This window comes from Phascolarctos cinereus, unplaced genomic scaffold (genome assembly GCF_003287225.1).
Source record: "Phascolarctos cinereus isolate Bilbo 61053 unplaced genomic scaffold, phaCin_HiC Scaffold_5;HRSCAF=322, whole genome shotgun sequence".
Taxonomy (NCBI): domain Eukaryota; kingdom Metazoa; phylum Chordata; class Mammalia; order Diprotodontia; family Phascolarctidae; genus Phascolarctos; species Phascolarctos cinereus.
In genome coordinates this window covers 422,085,213-422,098,754 of record NW_027555958.1, presented here as the reverse complement: position 1 = coordinate 422,098,754, position 13,542 = coordinate 422,085,213, and the positions used below count along the sequence as shown (strand labels likewise).

General features: G+C 38.3%; 1 protein-coding gene and 1 pseudogene across 1 annotated transcript; both read left to right on the top strand.

Moving 5' to 3' along the window:
* Positions 1–2,594, top strand: part of LOC110202723 (flavin-containing monooxygenase 5-like) — a 41,087-nt pseudogene extending 38,493 nt beyond the window's left edge.
* Positions 2,595–5,238: 2,644 nt separating this feature from the next.
* Positions 5,239–9,814, top strand: LOC144454136 (flavin-containing monooxygenase 5-like; the record flags this gene model as incomplete). The annotated part of the gene is given in 5 exon segments (XM_078155793.1): positions 5,239–5,338; positions 5,341–5,564; positions 7,138–7,209; positions 8,060–8,067; positions 9,568–9,814. Coding segments are annotated over 5 exon segments (651 nt in total), but the record flags the coding sequence as incomplete, so codon positions are not given.
* Positions 9,815–13,542: the final 3,728 nt, after the last annotated feature.

Below are 13,542 nucleotides of genomic sequence, written 5' to 3'. Positions count from 1 at the left end.
AGAAAATACTTCATATACACTATCCCAATTTGATAGCACAGTCCCATTTCACAGATGAAGAAACTGAGGCTGAATAATAAACACCAAGCGTATTTTGTCCAGTCTTACATCTGTAACTATAAATATATGGTGGTTTCTTATAGGACCAGGAAATAAATGGTTAAAATAAGTGTTTTGAATTTTAATTATTTACAAGGCTATATTTTTCACTTCCCAGAATTGATGGATTAGAACTAAAGTAAGTGTTTCATTTCTAGGATGTCAAGTACTCTGCCTTCCTTTAAAAAAAAATGGGTATTAAGAAGTTCAAAGATCACTATTTCCACAGCAAGGAATATAAGAGTCCTGAGAGATTTCTAGGGAAGAAAATCATTGTGATTGGCATTGGGAATTCTGAAGCAGACCTTGGAGCTCAGTCATACAGCAAAACGTGTGTATGTGTGTGTGTGTGTGTGTGTGTGTGTGTGTGTTTTATAAAGCTATTCACTTCACCCCAATGGTCTAAATTCCTAGAGTATTAGATGTCTGCTCCATAAGATGCAGCAATTCATTATTTGGTACTTTCTATTAAGCAGGGGTCTAAGTCCTTTCTCTAAAGTCCAAGTGATATAAAGAGTAGAAGAATTAAGTAATGGATTTGGAGTAGTGCAGATAGATAATAGGTAAGAGAGGAACAGAATCACTGAATTTTGGAGGTGGGAGAAGCCTCTCATGTCACCTAGTCCAAAATGTTTTCTTGGGCCAAACCACTCACAGGGAACATTTATTGTTTAGTGTTGCAGTAAAGCAAAATAGAGTTGAGATACTTAGTTGAATAATTCAGGGGAAAGAAAGATTATGAAGGCAGCTGTAGAATAATTTAGGAGCAACGTTCTCATCCTAAACCCTCTGTGAGCCAATGTCAGTATAACACGCTATGGATATCTTAACAGTTCTAAATGCAACTCTCCACCTGGCTTTGGCTATATAGACAGATCTGAGAACAACTTAGGAAAAATGTGTATTTTTCTGCCCTACAGGTAGTTAGCAAGATGCATATCAATTGCCTCAAGGACTTGTGCTAATCAATTGCATGATAAGGTTTGCTAATGAACCAAGGAGAACTGTTAGCCTCTGAAGCCTTTGGAAAGCTGATTTTGCTGGGTAAGCTCTCCCTCTTCTGGCCATTCTAAGTACAACAGAGCAGAGGTTTTAAATTACTTGAGAATTGCCCAGTCAAGAAGTACACAGTGATACTGATTTTTTTAAAATACATATAAATGCAACATTGCATTTTGAGAAGAAAATGTAAATATATAAATCAATTGTTTTGACCAGTTAAATAAAGCAAATATATGTATTTTTATGTATGTATGTGCAGTATGTGTGTGTGTGTGTTTATAGGGATAAGGACTAGACCTATAATGTCATTAGCATAGGGAGTTTCCAGTTAAAGGACCTTCATCCACCAATATAGGTTGGTACCTTCTCTAGACTGATGGTCTTAGAGTTGACTGAGAGTTTAGGGTTAGTATATATCAAAGGAGGGAGCTGAACCCAATTCTTCCTGGCCCCAGGACCAGCTTTCCTCCTCCTCTATCATGTTTATAATATATTATTATCTAATTTATTGGTCATATATTTATATAATTTATTAAATATATTTCATTAAATTCATATAATACATAAAATCAGATTTTTGAAGGTAGAAGCTACCTCAAAACCTATCTAATCAAACCCATTAATTTGACATTCGACGTCTTTTATGAGAATACAAAAACAAAAAATGCAATTATACCTGCCCTCAAGTAGCTTATATTCTACTGGTGAGCAGAAAGAAACAACATGCAAAGATAAGGATATACAGGTCCAGATGTCATGCAGCTGGTTAGTAACAGAGCCAAGATTCCAAATCTTTCTGCCTCCCAGTTCAGTGTTTTTCAATTATGTTATACCTATCTGTCACATTTCCAAATTTCCTTTTTATCTACCACTGATCCCTAATTTGTCAGAACTCTTCGTTTATTAGCTGGCCTATACTTTGAGTGAGCTATAACTCTATTATCACAAAATATGACTGATTTGCATTGGGTTTTCATCCAAAGAGTCTAATATAAAGTCCTCTTTCCCACAAAGTGTTCTGTAAAAGGGAGACACTGAATCTCATGAGGGATTGAAGGCATTCTCCCTTTTCAGTATTTTTTAAAACCTTTAAGAGTATAGATTGGGGACTTAGGGCTTATTACCATAGGAACCAGCTAATCAGAAATGAGTGGAGAGTCCCATGGTACCTATGGTTAGAAGAGTTAAAAGGTATGCCAGGGAAGGATGGGAAGCCAAATCTGATGGTAATAAGAAGTGCATGGACTGATTATCAAGGGGTAGAAACAACAGAGTAAAAATCACACTGAAAGCTTGAGAAAAGATGGATTTCAGAAAGCAAGACATCTTTTGGACATGACCTTTCTTTTTTCCAGGTATTCCTCAGCACTCAACATGGGACCTGGATATGTAACCAGGTGTGGGATAAAGGCTACCCCATGAACATTGTGCTCTTCACTCAGTTTAAGGAGATCATCAAGAAGATGATGACTATGCCCATGTTGAATGATTGAGGGGAGAACAAATTAAATTAAAGATTTAATCATGAGAACTGTGGCCTGAAGCTTTAGAAAAGGTAGCTGCTCTTTACTTTAAGCTACAGTGACTTAATCTCAGGCAAGATGGAATATCAACTTCTGCAGGAACTTGAAAGGACTCTCAGGCTATCATTTTCCACTAGTGTATGAAAGCAGAATACAAACTATACTATACCCTTTGCTCCAATGATATGCATAGTATCTAACCGGATTTTCATTGACTTAAGTGATAAGCTGACCATCATTTCCACTCAAAGACTAATTAATAATATATATGCTCTAATTGACCTCTCACTCTTGATGTCAGTCATTTCATTTCAGCTCTATACAATGGTTTTTCTTTTTTTTTCCACTCCTGCCTCCTTAAATAATTCTATAAATAGTATAAATTGATGTCTATATGGTGACATCATTTGATTTAGAGCTGGCTCGGAATAGTGAAAAACAAGCTAGACTTGGAGTCAGGAAGACCTAACTTGAAATCCCACCTCAGATATTTACCAGCTATGGGATTCTGGGCAAGTTACAAATTTTCTCAGCCTCAGTTTCTTCACCAAAATGGGGATAATAATGGCATCTAAAGGGCAGCTGGGTGGCACAGTAGAAAGAGCACCAGCCCTGGAGTGAGGAGGACCTGGGTTCAAATCCGGCCTCAGACATATAACACTCATTAGCTGTGTGATCCTGGGCAAGTCACTTAACCCCAATTGCCTCATATAAAAAAAAAATAATGGCACCTAGATGTTGTAAGGATTATATAATCTAATGGGTAGATAATGTGTATAAAATACTTTGCAAACTTTAAAAACTATACAAATGTCAAGTATTGTTACTTACTAATGAATACTTTTGGAGACTTAAGGCCACCTCTACAGAGTTAGATTGAGCTGTGACTTACTCTTCAGTTTAAACGTTAAAGTTAAAAGATTGAGTCCTTCTCTGGCAACTGTAGGATCATAGAATAATAGATTGAAGTGGGAAAAGACCTAAGAGGTCATTTAATCTAACCCTCTCATTGTACAAATGAGAAAACTGAAACAAGGAGATGGTGACTTATCCAGAGTCACATAACTAAGAGGTGTCTCAGGCTGCGTTCAAATTCAGGACTCCCTGACGGCAAGCTCAATGCCTATCTACTACATCAATGCAAACTTAATACATCAAAACCTGCCTCATTTGGGGTCCATAATTATGGCAATTCCAGTCATTTGGTACACTACAGAACCAGAAAGGAAATGAAAAACTACCTATGAGCCCTAAAACGCCCATCATAGAATCCATATATTAAGGTTCTTACATTTTACTGACAAAATTCCTCAAACATTATTTAGACCTTACTTACTTTTACTTTTTACTCAAGTTTAATAACTATTATCATCTGATTCCTCTGATCACAGAGGATTAGAAGCAGCACAGTAGTAGGAGGAAAGTCTGGTGACATTAAGAAAGGAAATAAAAATTACTAGATTACAATTTTTGAGTGATAATGTTTATAATGATGACAACTGGGTTATCATGAAGAGGTTACATTATTTTCAGGATATTATGTTTAAGAAATCATAGAAGTGTAGCACACATAGATATTTTCATCAAAATGGTTGCTTTTTTTTCTTTTGATGATTAAAGAGCCAACTTCAGTTGTCTCTTTCATCGCTTACGGTTGATATTGAGAAAATAAAGGGTTACACTTTCTAGAAATAGAAGCATTTCTGTGACTTTCAACCAAATACATCAAACTGGAGTGAACGTTTCAATTAATTAATTCTCATAACACCTGTAAGAATTGATTAGGTAGCAGATGGAACTATCGCCATGTTATAATAGAATCACTGCATAAGTAGCTTAAGGGCTATGCTAGAATTGACATAGAAAGTTAATGACAAAGTCAAGAATAGGAAATGAGAATTTTGATGCCTATGTATTCCCCTTAGATGCTTTGGTTTTGCATTATTGTGGCTTTATCATTTATAGACGTCAGAAATAGCAAACCTATGTGAGGCATTTCTTCACATTGGAATATCTGAATGCCTCTTCTTGTTCCCCATTCACTTTTTTTTTCTTTTGGAGATTGCATCTCCATATTTCAGCTAGCCTAAAATGCAGCGGCCACTCATAGGGCCAATCCCATTTGTCCAATATGAGCCAGTTTACCCCACTTTAGTCAGCCCTAGTGACCATCTGCTTTTAGATCTCACCATATTAGCATTTGATTCAATGCAGACACCCCATTTGCTTTATCTCTACTGCAGTTTAGAACTCCCAAACTCAAGGGATCCCTAAGCCTCAGCCCTTTCCCCAACCCAGTAGCAAATATTACAGGTATGTATCAGTATATCTGGTTCCATTCACATTCCTAAGAATGAAATAAAAGGAATGGCAAGTGATAAGGAGAAGTGATGTTGCTGACAGCCTTATCCATCCATCAAACGTTGTCCCTCAATCCAAGATGTATAGAAATATGAAGAGGAAATAGCAAGAAAGTTCCCATGGTATCCATCAGTACTCAAAAGTCATTGGTACAAAGGAATACTTTGTGGAAAGGAGGAATGAATGGATGAGTGAAATAGGAACTGCCATCTTCCCTTGTCATTCAGGTTTCTAAACTCTCAGGTGAACATCAATTGACAACCTTCCCAATCACATCATTTCTGGAAGAATAATGATGAGACCTAATGTGAAGGCGTTCACAGAGACGGCAGCCATTTTTGAAGATGGCAGCATTGTGGGAACACTGATGTGGTCATCTTTGCTACAGGATACACCTTGTCTTTCCCGTTCTTGGAAGACTCTATTAATGTCATCGCCAATCAGATCTCCCTGTGTAATCAAGTGTTCCCTCCTCAGTTAGAGCAGCCAACATTGGCCTTTATTGGCCTGGTGCAGCCAGTGGGAGCATTGCTACCTACCTCAGACCTTCAGAGCCATTGGGTCACTGGAGTGTTCAAAGGTAAGTAGATTAAGGTGGAGGAGAAGGACCTTTGACTTCATTTGATTTAGAGTCAGAGGACCAGAGTTCAAAGTCCAAATTTGTTGCTTACTGCCTTGTGATCTTGAGCAAGTTACTTTATATCTTCAGGCCTTGATTTCTTCATCTATAAAATCTAAGGTCCCTTCCAGCTATAAACCTGTGATCTTGTGACTCTTCCCAAAGTGTCTAGGTATTCTATGACTACTGCTAGGTACCATATTCCTTGCCTAAACTACAATCGATTGCTCAGTTTGGAGTCAGGAAAGGTTGAGTTTGAATCCTGACTCTGATACTTGCTAGCTGTGTAAGTCACTTACCTTCTTTTTCTCAGTTTCCTTACTTGTCATACCTGCCCCATGGGGCTATTGTGAGAATCAAAGGAAATAATGTATATAAAATGACTTGCTAACATTAAAACATTAAATAAATTTCAACTCTTAGCCCAAGCTTTATCAACCTTAAATTAGTATGCTCACCAATAAAGATCATTATCACCTAGTCCCCTTCTCTTCTAAAGTGGCTGCTATTGTTTTATTAATTATTTTCATTTAAGTAAAGTCATATGACCTTAGGCAAGTCACTTCACCCTGTTTACTTCAGTTTCCTTATCTGTAAAATGAGCTGGAGAAGGAAATGGTAAACCACTTCAGTATCTTTGCTGAGAAAACCCCAAATGGGGCCATGAAGGATTAGACATGACTGAAACAACTGAACAACAACAGCAAAGTAAAAGGAAATGTTAGAGAGCTGCTTTCTTCTTTATACTAAAGGATGATTCAGGAAAGGGCCACATCACCAACTTAGAAAAGAAGAAAAAAAGTTCAAAAAAATTAAACAGTTCACAAAAGTTTTAAAAGTCTTGAAAACACATTTTTCTTTCTTTGCTCCTTTTCTAAGACCCTTGTGATAACACATCTGTTGCTATCCCAATCGGTCACCTGTAAAAATACAGCACTGGATTCGGTCTCCAGTTACCGTTAAAATTTTTGCCACCCAAACCAACTTCTTTCAGACTCTTACTTAACCTGTTGGCCCACTTTATTGTACTAACAGTAGGAAGGATTGCAGAAAAGTGAGATAATATTTTGTTCATACATCTTGGACACTATTAGAAATGATAATTATGGATAACATTTATGTAGTGTTCAGAGGTTTAAGATTGCCAAACACTTTGCATGTATTGTCTTGTTTTATTATCACAATCCTAGGAAGCAGGTTTTGTTATTATCCTATTTTACAGATAAGGAAACTGAGGCATATAAGTTAAGTGACTTATCTAGGAGTCATACAAGAGGCAGGATTCAAACTCACGTCTTCTTGACTGAAAGTCTAGAAGTCTTTCTACTATGTCACCAAGCTGCTTCAGAAGTGGCAGTCTTCTCCATTTCTAATAGGAAAGGGAAATTCTAGACTAACCTACTCTAGAATCTCTTATCTCCTGATTCAGTAATCATCTTGGAAATCTCCAAATTTCTGCTGAGCCCACACTTTCTTCTCCTTGTAAAGGTTCTACAACTCCATGTAACATTCCCAAATTTTCTTTCTTTGTGTGGGCTGAACAAATTACCTTCCACAAAGGACATGATGGCAGATATCACATGGAGGAGATACAATAGGCAAATGGTAGGACATTTGACTTTTAAACAATTTTGAGAAATAAGATTTAGGAATCTGAGGAAGAAAGAGTGATTTAAAGGACAGTTTGATTGAGTGTAGCCACAAATCCTTAAGTCAGGGTGGAAATCCATGGCAAAATTGCAGAAGGAAGACCAAATGTCAGGATCAGAAGTATTTGCTTTTTTCTCTAAACCCTTATACTGAGGTGCAACTTGATTAACCTATAGATAAGAGGTTTTTTATCATATAGAAATGAATAAAATAAAAGCAAATGGGGTGATATGATACAGTAGAAGAATTGCCAAATTCGGAGTCAAAACACTAGGGCTTGAATCTTGTCTTTGCTACCTACTACCTGTGTGACTTGAGCAAATCACCTAATATATCTGGTGTTTCTAATGTTTCTGTCATTACATCCAATGTTTCCTCATCTTTAAAATGAGGAGGTAAGGATCAGTCAGTCAATGAGCACTAATTAAGCACCTACTACCTATCAGGTACTGTGCTAAGTGCTGGGGCTACAAAAAGAGGCAAAATCCAATCCCCGCCCTCAAGAAGCTTACAGTTGAGGTGGGGGAACAACATACAAACAAGCTACATACAGAATAAATAGAAAATAATTTACAGAGGGAAGGCACTAGAATTAAGAGGAATTGAGAAATTATTTCAATAGAAGACAAGACTTTATCTGGAACTTGAGGGAATCTAGGACACAGAGATGAGGAAGGAGAACATTCTAGGCATGAGAGAAAGCTAGAGAAAATGCCTGGAGACTGGAGATATAGTGTCTTGTTTAAAGAACAGCAACATTGCTGCTCATTGCAACACAGAGTATTTGGGTGGGGACTGGGGAGAGGAGAGGGAGTAAATTATAGGAGACTGGAAGGGTAGGAAGAGACTAGGTTGTGAAGTGCTTTGAATGTCAATATTTTGTATTTGAGCATGGGGGATGATAGGGAACCACTAGAGTTTAGTGAGTAGCAGGGTTACATTGTTGAACCTGTGCTTTAGGAAAATCACTCCATCAGTTGAAAAGGTTGGGTTGGAGTAGGGAGATGCTTCTGGCGGAAGACTCATTGGCAAGCTATTGCAATAGTTCAGACATCGAGTTGTTGAGAGCCTGCACCAATGATAACATTAACAGAGGACAAAAGAAGGTATATTTGAGAGATGTAGAGAAGGTAAATAGGCCTTGGCAACAGATTATATGGGAAGGTGAGAGATAGTGAGGAGTCAAGTATAACACCTAGGTTGTAAGCCTGGAGGACTGAGAGGATGGAGGCATTTTTGATATTAATAAGGAGGTGTGGAAATGGAAAGGGTTTAGGGGAAAAGATGAGCTTAGTGTTGGGTATGTTGAGTTAAAGGTGTCTATTGGACATCCAGTTTGAGATGTCAAACTGGAGATGTATGACTGGCGGTCAGCAGAGAAATTAGGAATAGATAAGTAGATTTCAGAATCATTAGCACAGAGATGATAATTAAATCCATGGGAGCTGATGAGATCACCAAGTGAAGTCTCAGATGCATTTCGTTCCAGCTCCGTATCCACGATCCTAAGCTCAAAACACATTGAGATGATTATAAATGTGCTGATAATCACAAATAAATGGTAGGAACAATTCTGGAAGGTGCTGAATCAATGTTCAAACTAATTGCCCAGAGCAACTCCCTTGATCAACTGACTTCCTTAACAAACTTTAGACACCTCTTTTGAGACCCACAGACATGTCCAGCATTGGCACACTGGAGAAGTACAACTGTGTTCTTTAGGTATGTAACCAGCAAAGTTTTTTCCTGAGTTGTCTCCAAGGAAAGGAGTGCCTGGCACATAATAGCTATTTAATAAATCCTTGTTGATTGATTGGTTGATTGAGGACAAGAAGAATTCCTACACTTAGAGCTGCCAGATTCCATTTTGTGGAGCTAAGTTCTAGTTCTGGACAAGTTTAAGTTTTATTAGTTATTTATCATTTACTTATTAGTTAATGCCTACTGAGTGCTGAACACTGTGTTAAATGCTGTCGGAGAAAACAAAAGAACTTCTCTCTCTCCGTGAGCTTATATGAGTTGGAGAGACAAAATATAGGCACATTCAGAAAGAAGGGATCTTCATAAAATATTCTGAGATTGGGATGGGAAGATGGTTAGTATAAACAGGAAATGATATGGTAGGGCAGGAAGGTGAGAGATAAAAGGGGGCTTTCTGCTGAGCCTCTAGGATGGCTTGAAAAGGCAGATAAGATTTAGATGGGCAGGAAGGGAAGGTAGAGGAACACTTGAATATCAGACAAGAAGCTTAATTCCCAGTTATTAAATCAACCAGTATTCCATTTGCTGGTTTTGTTTTATACTTGGCCACAGGTATATCCACAATTCCATCTGGAATAGACTCCAAGAGCATTACATCAACTACATGGATCAACTAGCATCTTTGGCAGGGATAAAACCCAGCTTGCTGCCTCTCTTATTCGCAGATCCCAAGCTGGCTTTGGAAGTATTTTTTGGTCCTTGTACCCCATATCAGTACTGCCTACAAGGACCAGGCAAATGGGATGGGGCCAGAAGAACCATCCTGAGAGAACAGATCCTTAAACCTATTCAGATGTAAGTAGTCAATGAAGACATCCACCAGTCTCACAAACCAGCTTGGCTCACGTTTCTTCGTGTTGGCATCGCCTTCTCCAAGTTCATATTATCCTGCTTTTAAATATTCACCTTCCTTAGAAGGCAACAGAGCAGAGAAAAAGTCAGCACATAAGTAGTGTCTTCTATTTTCTGAATGTGATCAGTTGGGGCCTTTGGAAAACATAGTTCCCTGGATGACTTGCCCTTAATGAAGAATTTCCTTATTAGTTCAAATATAGGTGGCCCCCAAATATAGTCCATACTCTAAAATGTGATCTCTTTGAAAGCAAAAAAAAAAATACCATATGCTGGTACACATTAAAAAAATGATTATTATAGGATACACTTAAGTCTGTCACAAATATAGATTTGGGGGCAGGGTGGAAAGGTGGCAAAGGGAATAAAGTTTATACTAAGACCAATAAATAAGTCACTTCAGGTCACTAAGGGGTGAAGACTGATCATCATAATCTTCTTGAGCATTCCCTATATGCTTAGTAGGATGTGCTCTTATTAGTATTTGCACAGATGAATTGAGCATTGTCAATGTCACTTAACTGAACTTGGACATCACCCTAATATAGTGAAGCCTCTGGACCCTCACCATACCAGATAGAACAATCTTTGTGATAGAGCTTAATTAAGTCATTGTAACACAAAACCATTTCAGATCCCAATCCCATAAATATATCCAATGGATGTTTTTCAAGAATCTGCACTGCTAATATTTATTTATCTTAATAGTGTGATATTTTATTTATTTTTGCTCATTGCTTATTGGAGTGAGCAAAGAATTATATTGTACATGAGGGGAAGAAATGTATTTTTCTATCTGAATTTATAATTTATAACAGAATGCTTTGTCTAAGTTCTGAGTTACCTTCTTCTAAATAATTTATAGTTACATGTTACAGCTGTCTGAAAGCTAGTCCTTTTTTAAAAAAATCACACTGTATTTTACATAAAAAAGAAATGGCACCAGCCCATAGGTAAAGTTTAAATAAAATGTGTTCCATTTAAAGAACCTCTAGCTTCTGTGCTTTTTTGTAAAAGGTTAATAGATGCTGTCAAGTCTTAATTAACCATCCAAAAGGGAACAATGATCTGAGATAGCAGATAATTCCCAAATCATTAATATTTAAGAAATGGAATGTACTTTTCTGCTTACTTTTGAACATGGCGACATCTAACCTGGGAATTGACTATATGGGAAGAGCTGACTAGAGAACAACTGGGAAGCCCCCCAAATTTCTCCAGTTTGTGCCTCTTCTCTGTGTAAGGCAAATGGTACAGTAGGAAGAATACCAGATTTGGAGTCAAAAGACCTGGGTTTCAATCCCAGCTCTGCTTCTTAGAATCTATATGACCTTAGGCCATCAATAAATGAATCAATCACCAAATACTTATTAAATATGTGCCAGGTATTGTACTAGGTGTTGTGCATACAAGACAAAAAATGAAACAAAACTAACTCTCAAAGAGCCTACATTCTAACAGGGGAGACAAGCACAGGGTAAATTGCAATAGGATAAACGCAGGTGCAAAACAGTTAAATGTAGGGAGGAATTTGGGAGGGAGGTTCGCTGGCAGTTGGGGTGAATCAAGAAAGGCTTGATGTAAAAGGTGGTGCTCTAGCTGTCGGCTAGGTGGCGTAGTGGAAAGGAAGGAAGAAAACATGAATTCATTGGTTGTTGTCCTTCATTCTCAAAGAGGACCAAAATGACATCATTATGTTAGAGTCAAGTTACAGTGCATCTGACTGTGGCTCATCAGACCAATATGAGCTTGGAATGCTCTATGACAGGCCGGGCACAAATAGTCCATGTGAATATTTGGGATGAATTCTCTAAATTTGCGCTTCTCATGTTTCTTTTGAGCTACTTCAATTCTGCTTGGCTCATAGAGCACAGCACCTTCTACGATGTGGGCATGCCATGCTGATTGGTCCTGTGCCGGTGTCTCCTGTGTCACACAATCAATTCCAAAGTTCTTAAGAGAGACCATGAGAGTGTCCTTGTGACTTCTTCTGACTACCATGTGAGTGCTTGCCCTGTGTGAGTTCTCCATAAAATGATCGTTTAGGCAAGTGTATGTTTGGCATTTGAACAACATGATCAGCCCATTGGAGTTGGGCTCTCTGAGGCAGAGTTTGAATGCTTCACAGTTTAGTTCTAGAAAAGACCTCAGTGATGCTTTAGCCTGCCAGGTGATCTTCAGAATCTTCCTAAAGCAATTTAAATGGAAGTGATTCAGTTTCCTGACACGGCACTGGTATACTGTCTAGATTTCACAGGCACACAACAATGAGGTCAGCATAACAGCTCTGTAGACCTTCAGTTTGGTAGTCAGTCTAATGCCTCTACTCTCCCACACTTTCCTCCAGAGCCTCCCAAACACTGAGCTCGCTCTGGCAATGCGTGCATCAACCTCATTATCAATGTGTACATCCCTAGAAAACACACTTGCCAAGGTAAGCAAACATCCACAGAATTCAAAACTTCTCCATTTGCTGTAACCAATGGTTCCAGTTATGTGTGGTGTGGTGCTGGCTGATGCAGTACCTGTGTTTTAATGAATTCATTAAGTGACTACTAAGTGCCAAGTGCTTGCCAAATATTACTTCATTTGGTCCTGATAACAACCCTGGGAGATGGGGACTATTATTATTCCCATTTAACATATTAAAAAAAAAACTCAGGTAGACAGAGGTTAAGTGATTTGCCCATGGTCACAAAACTAGTAAGTGTCTGGGGTTGGATTTGAACTCAGCTCTTCCTGACTCCAGGGCTAATGCCCTATCCATTACATCACTAGCTACCTCACTTCTGTGACTTAGAATTTTTAGCTGTCTTCAAGGCTCAGATCAAATACCACCTCCTACAAGAGGACTTTCCTGATGCCCTAGCTCACTGAGACAAGTTCTGAAGGAAACTAGGGATGCTAAGAGAAAGAGATGAGGGAATACGTCCCAAGCATGAGAAACAGCCTATGAAATAACACAGATACTGATGATAGAACACTGAGTTTGGGGAAACAAAAAGCGTGCCGGTTTAGCTGGAACATACAGTGTGTGGAAGATAGCAGTGTGAATTAAGTCTAGAAAAGTAAGATAGGCTGGAGTCTAATTGGGAAGGGCTTTAAATGGTAAGGAGAGAGTTAGTTTGTCTTAGAGTGAAAATTCTTGAGCAAAAGAATATGGTCAGACCTGCCCCTTAATAAGATTGTTTTGGAAACTCTATAGAAAATATATTGGACGGGGGAAAGTTAGAATTGGAAAGACTGATCGTGAGGCTACTCTGCAGGCAAGAGGAAATAAAAGGCTAAATAGGGAGGTGGCTATAAGAGAGGAGCAAAGAGTACATATATAAGACATGCGGAATTAGAATCAATAACGTTTGTCAGTTGAATAAGGGAGACAAAAGGTAGGGAAAAGTTGAAGATGATTACAATGTTTCAAACCTGGGTGAATGGAAGGATGATGCTCTCCTCAACGGAAAGGGGGATATTTGGAAGAAGGGTGGATGGACAAAGGAGGATAAATGTAGACAGTTGAGTTTGAAATGGCTACAGTCATCCAAGTAGAGCTGTCTAGTAGGTCTTTAGTGTTACAGGACAGGGACTCAGAGGGACATCAGGCAGGTTATGAAGATTTGAAAGTTATCTGCATGGAGACAATCTCTCTGACAGCAAGGGCATAAACAAGGAAGAAAA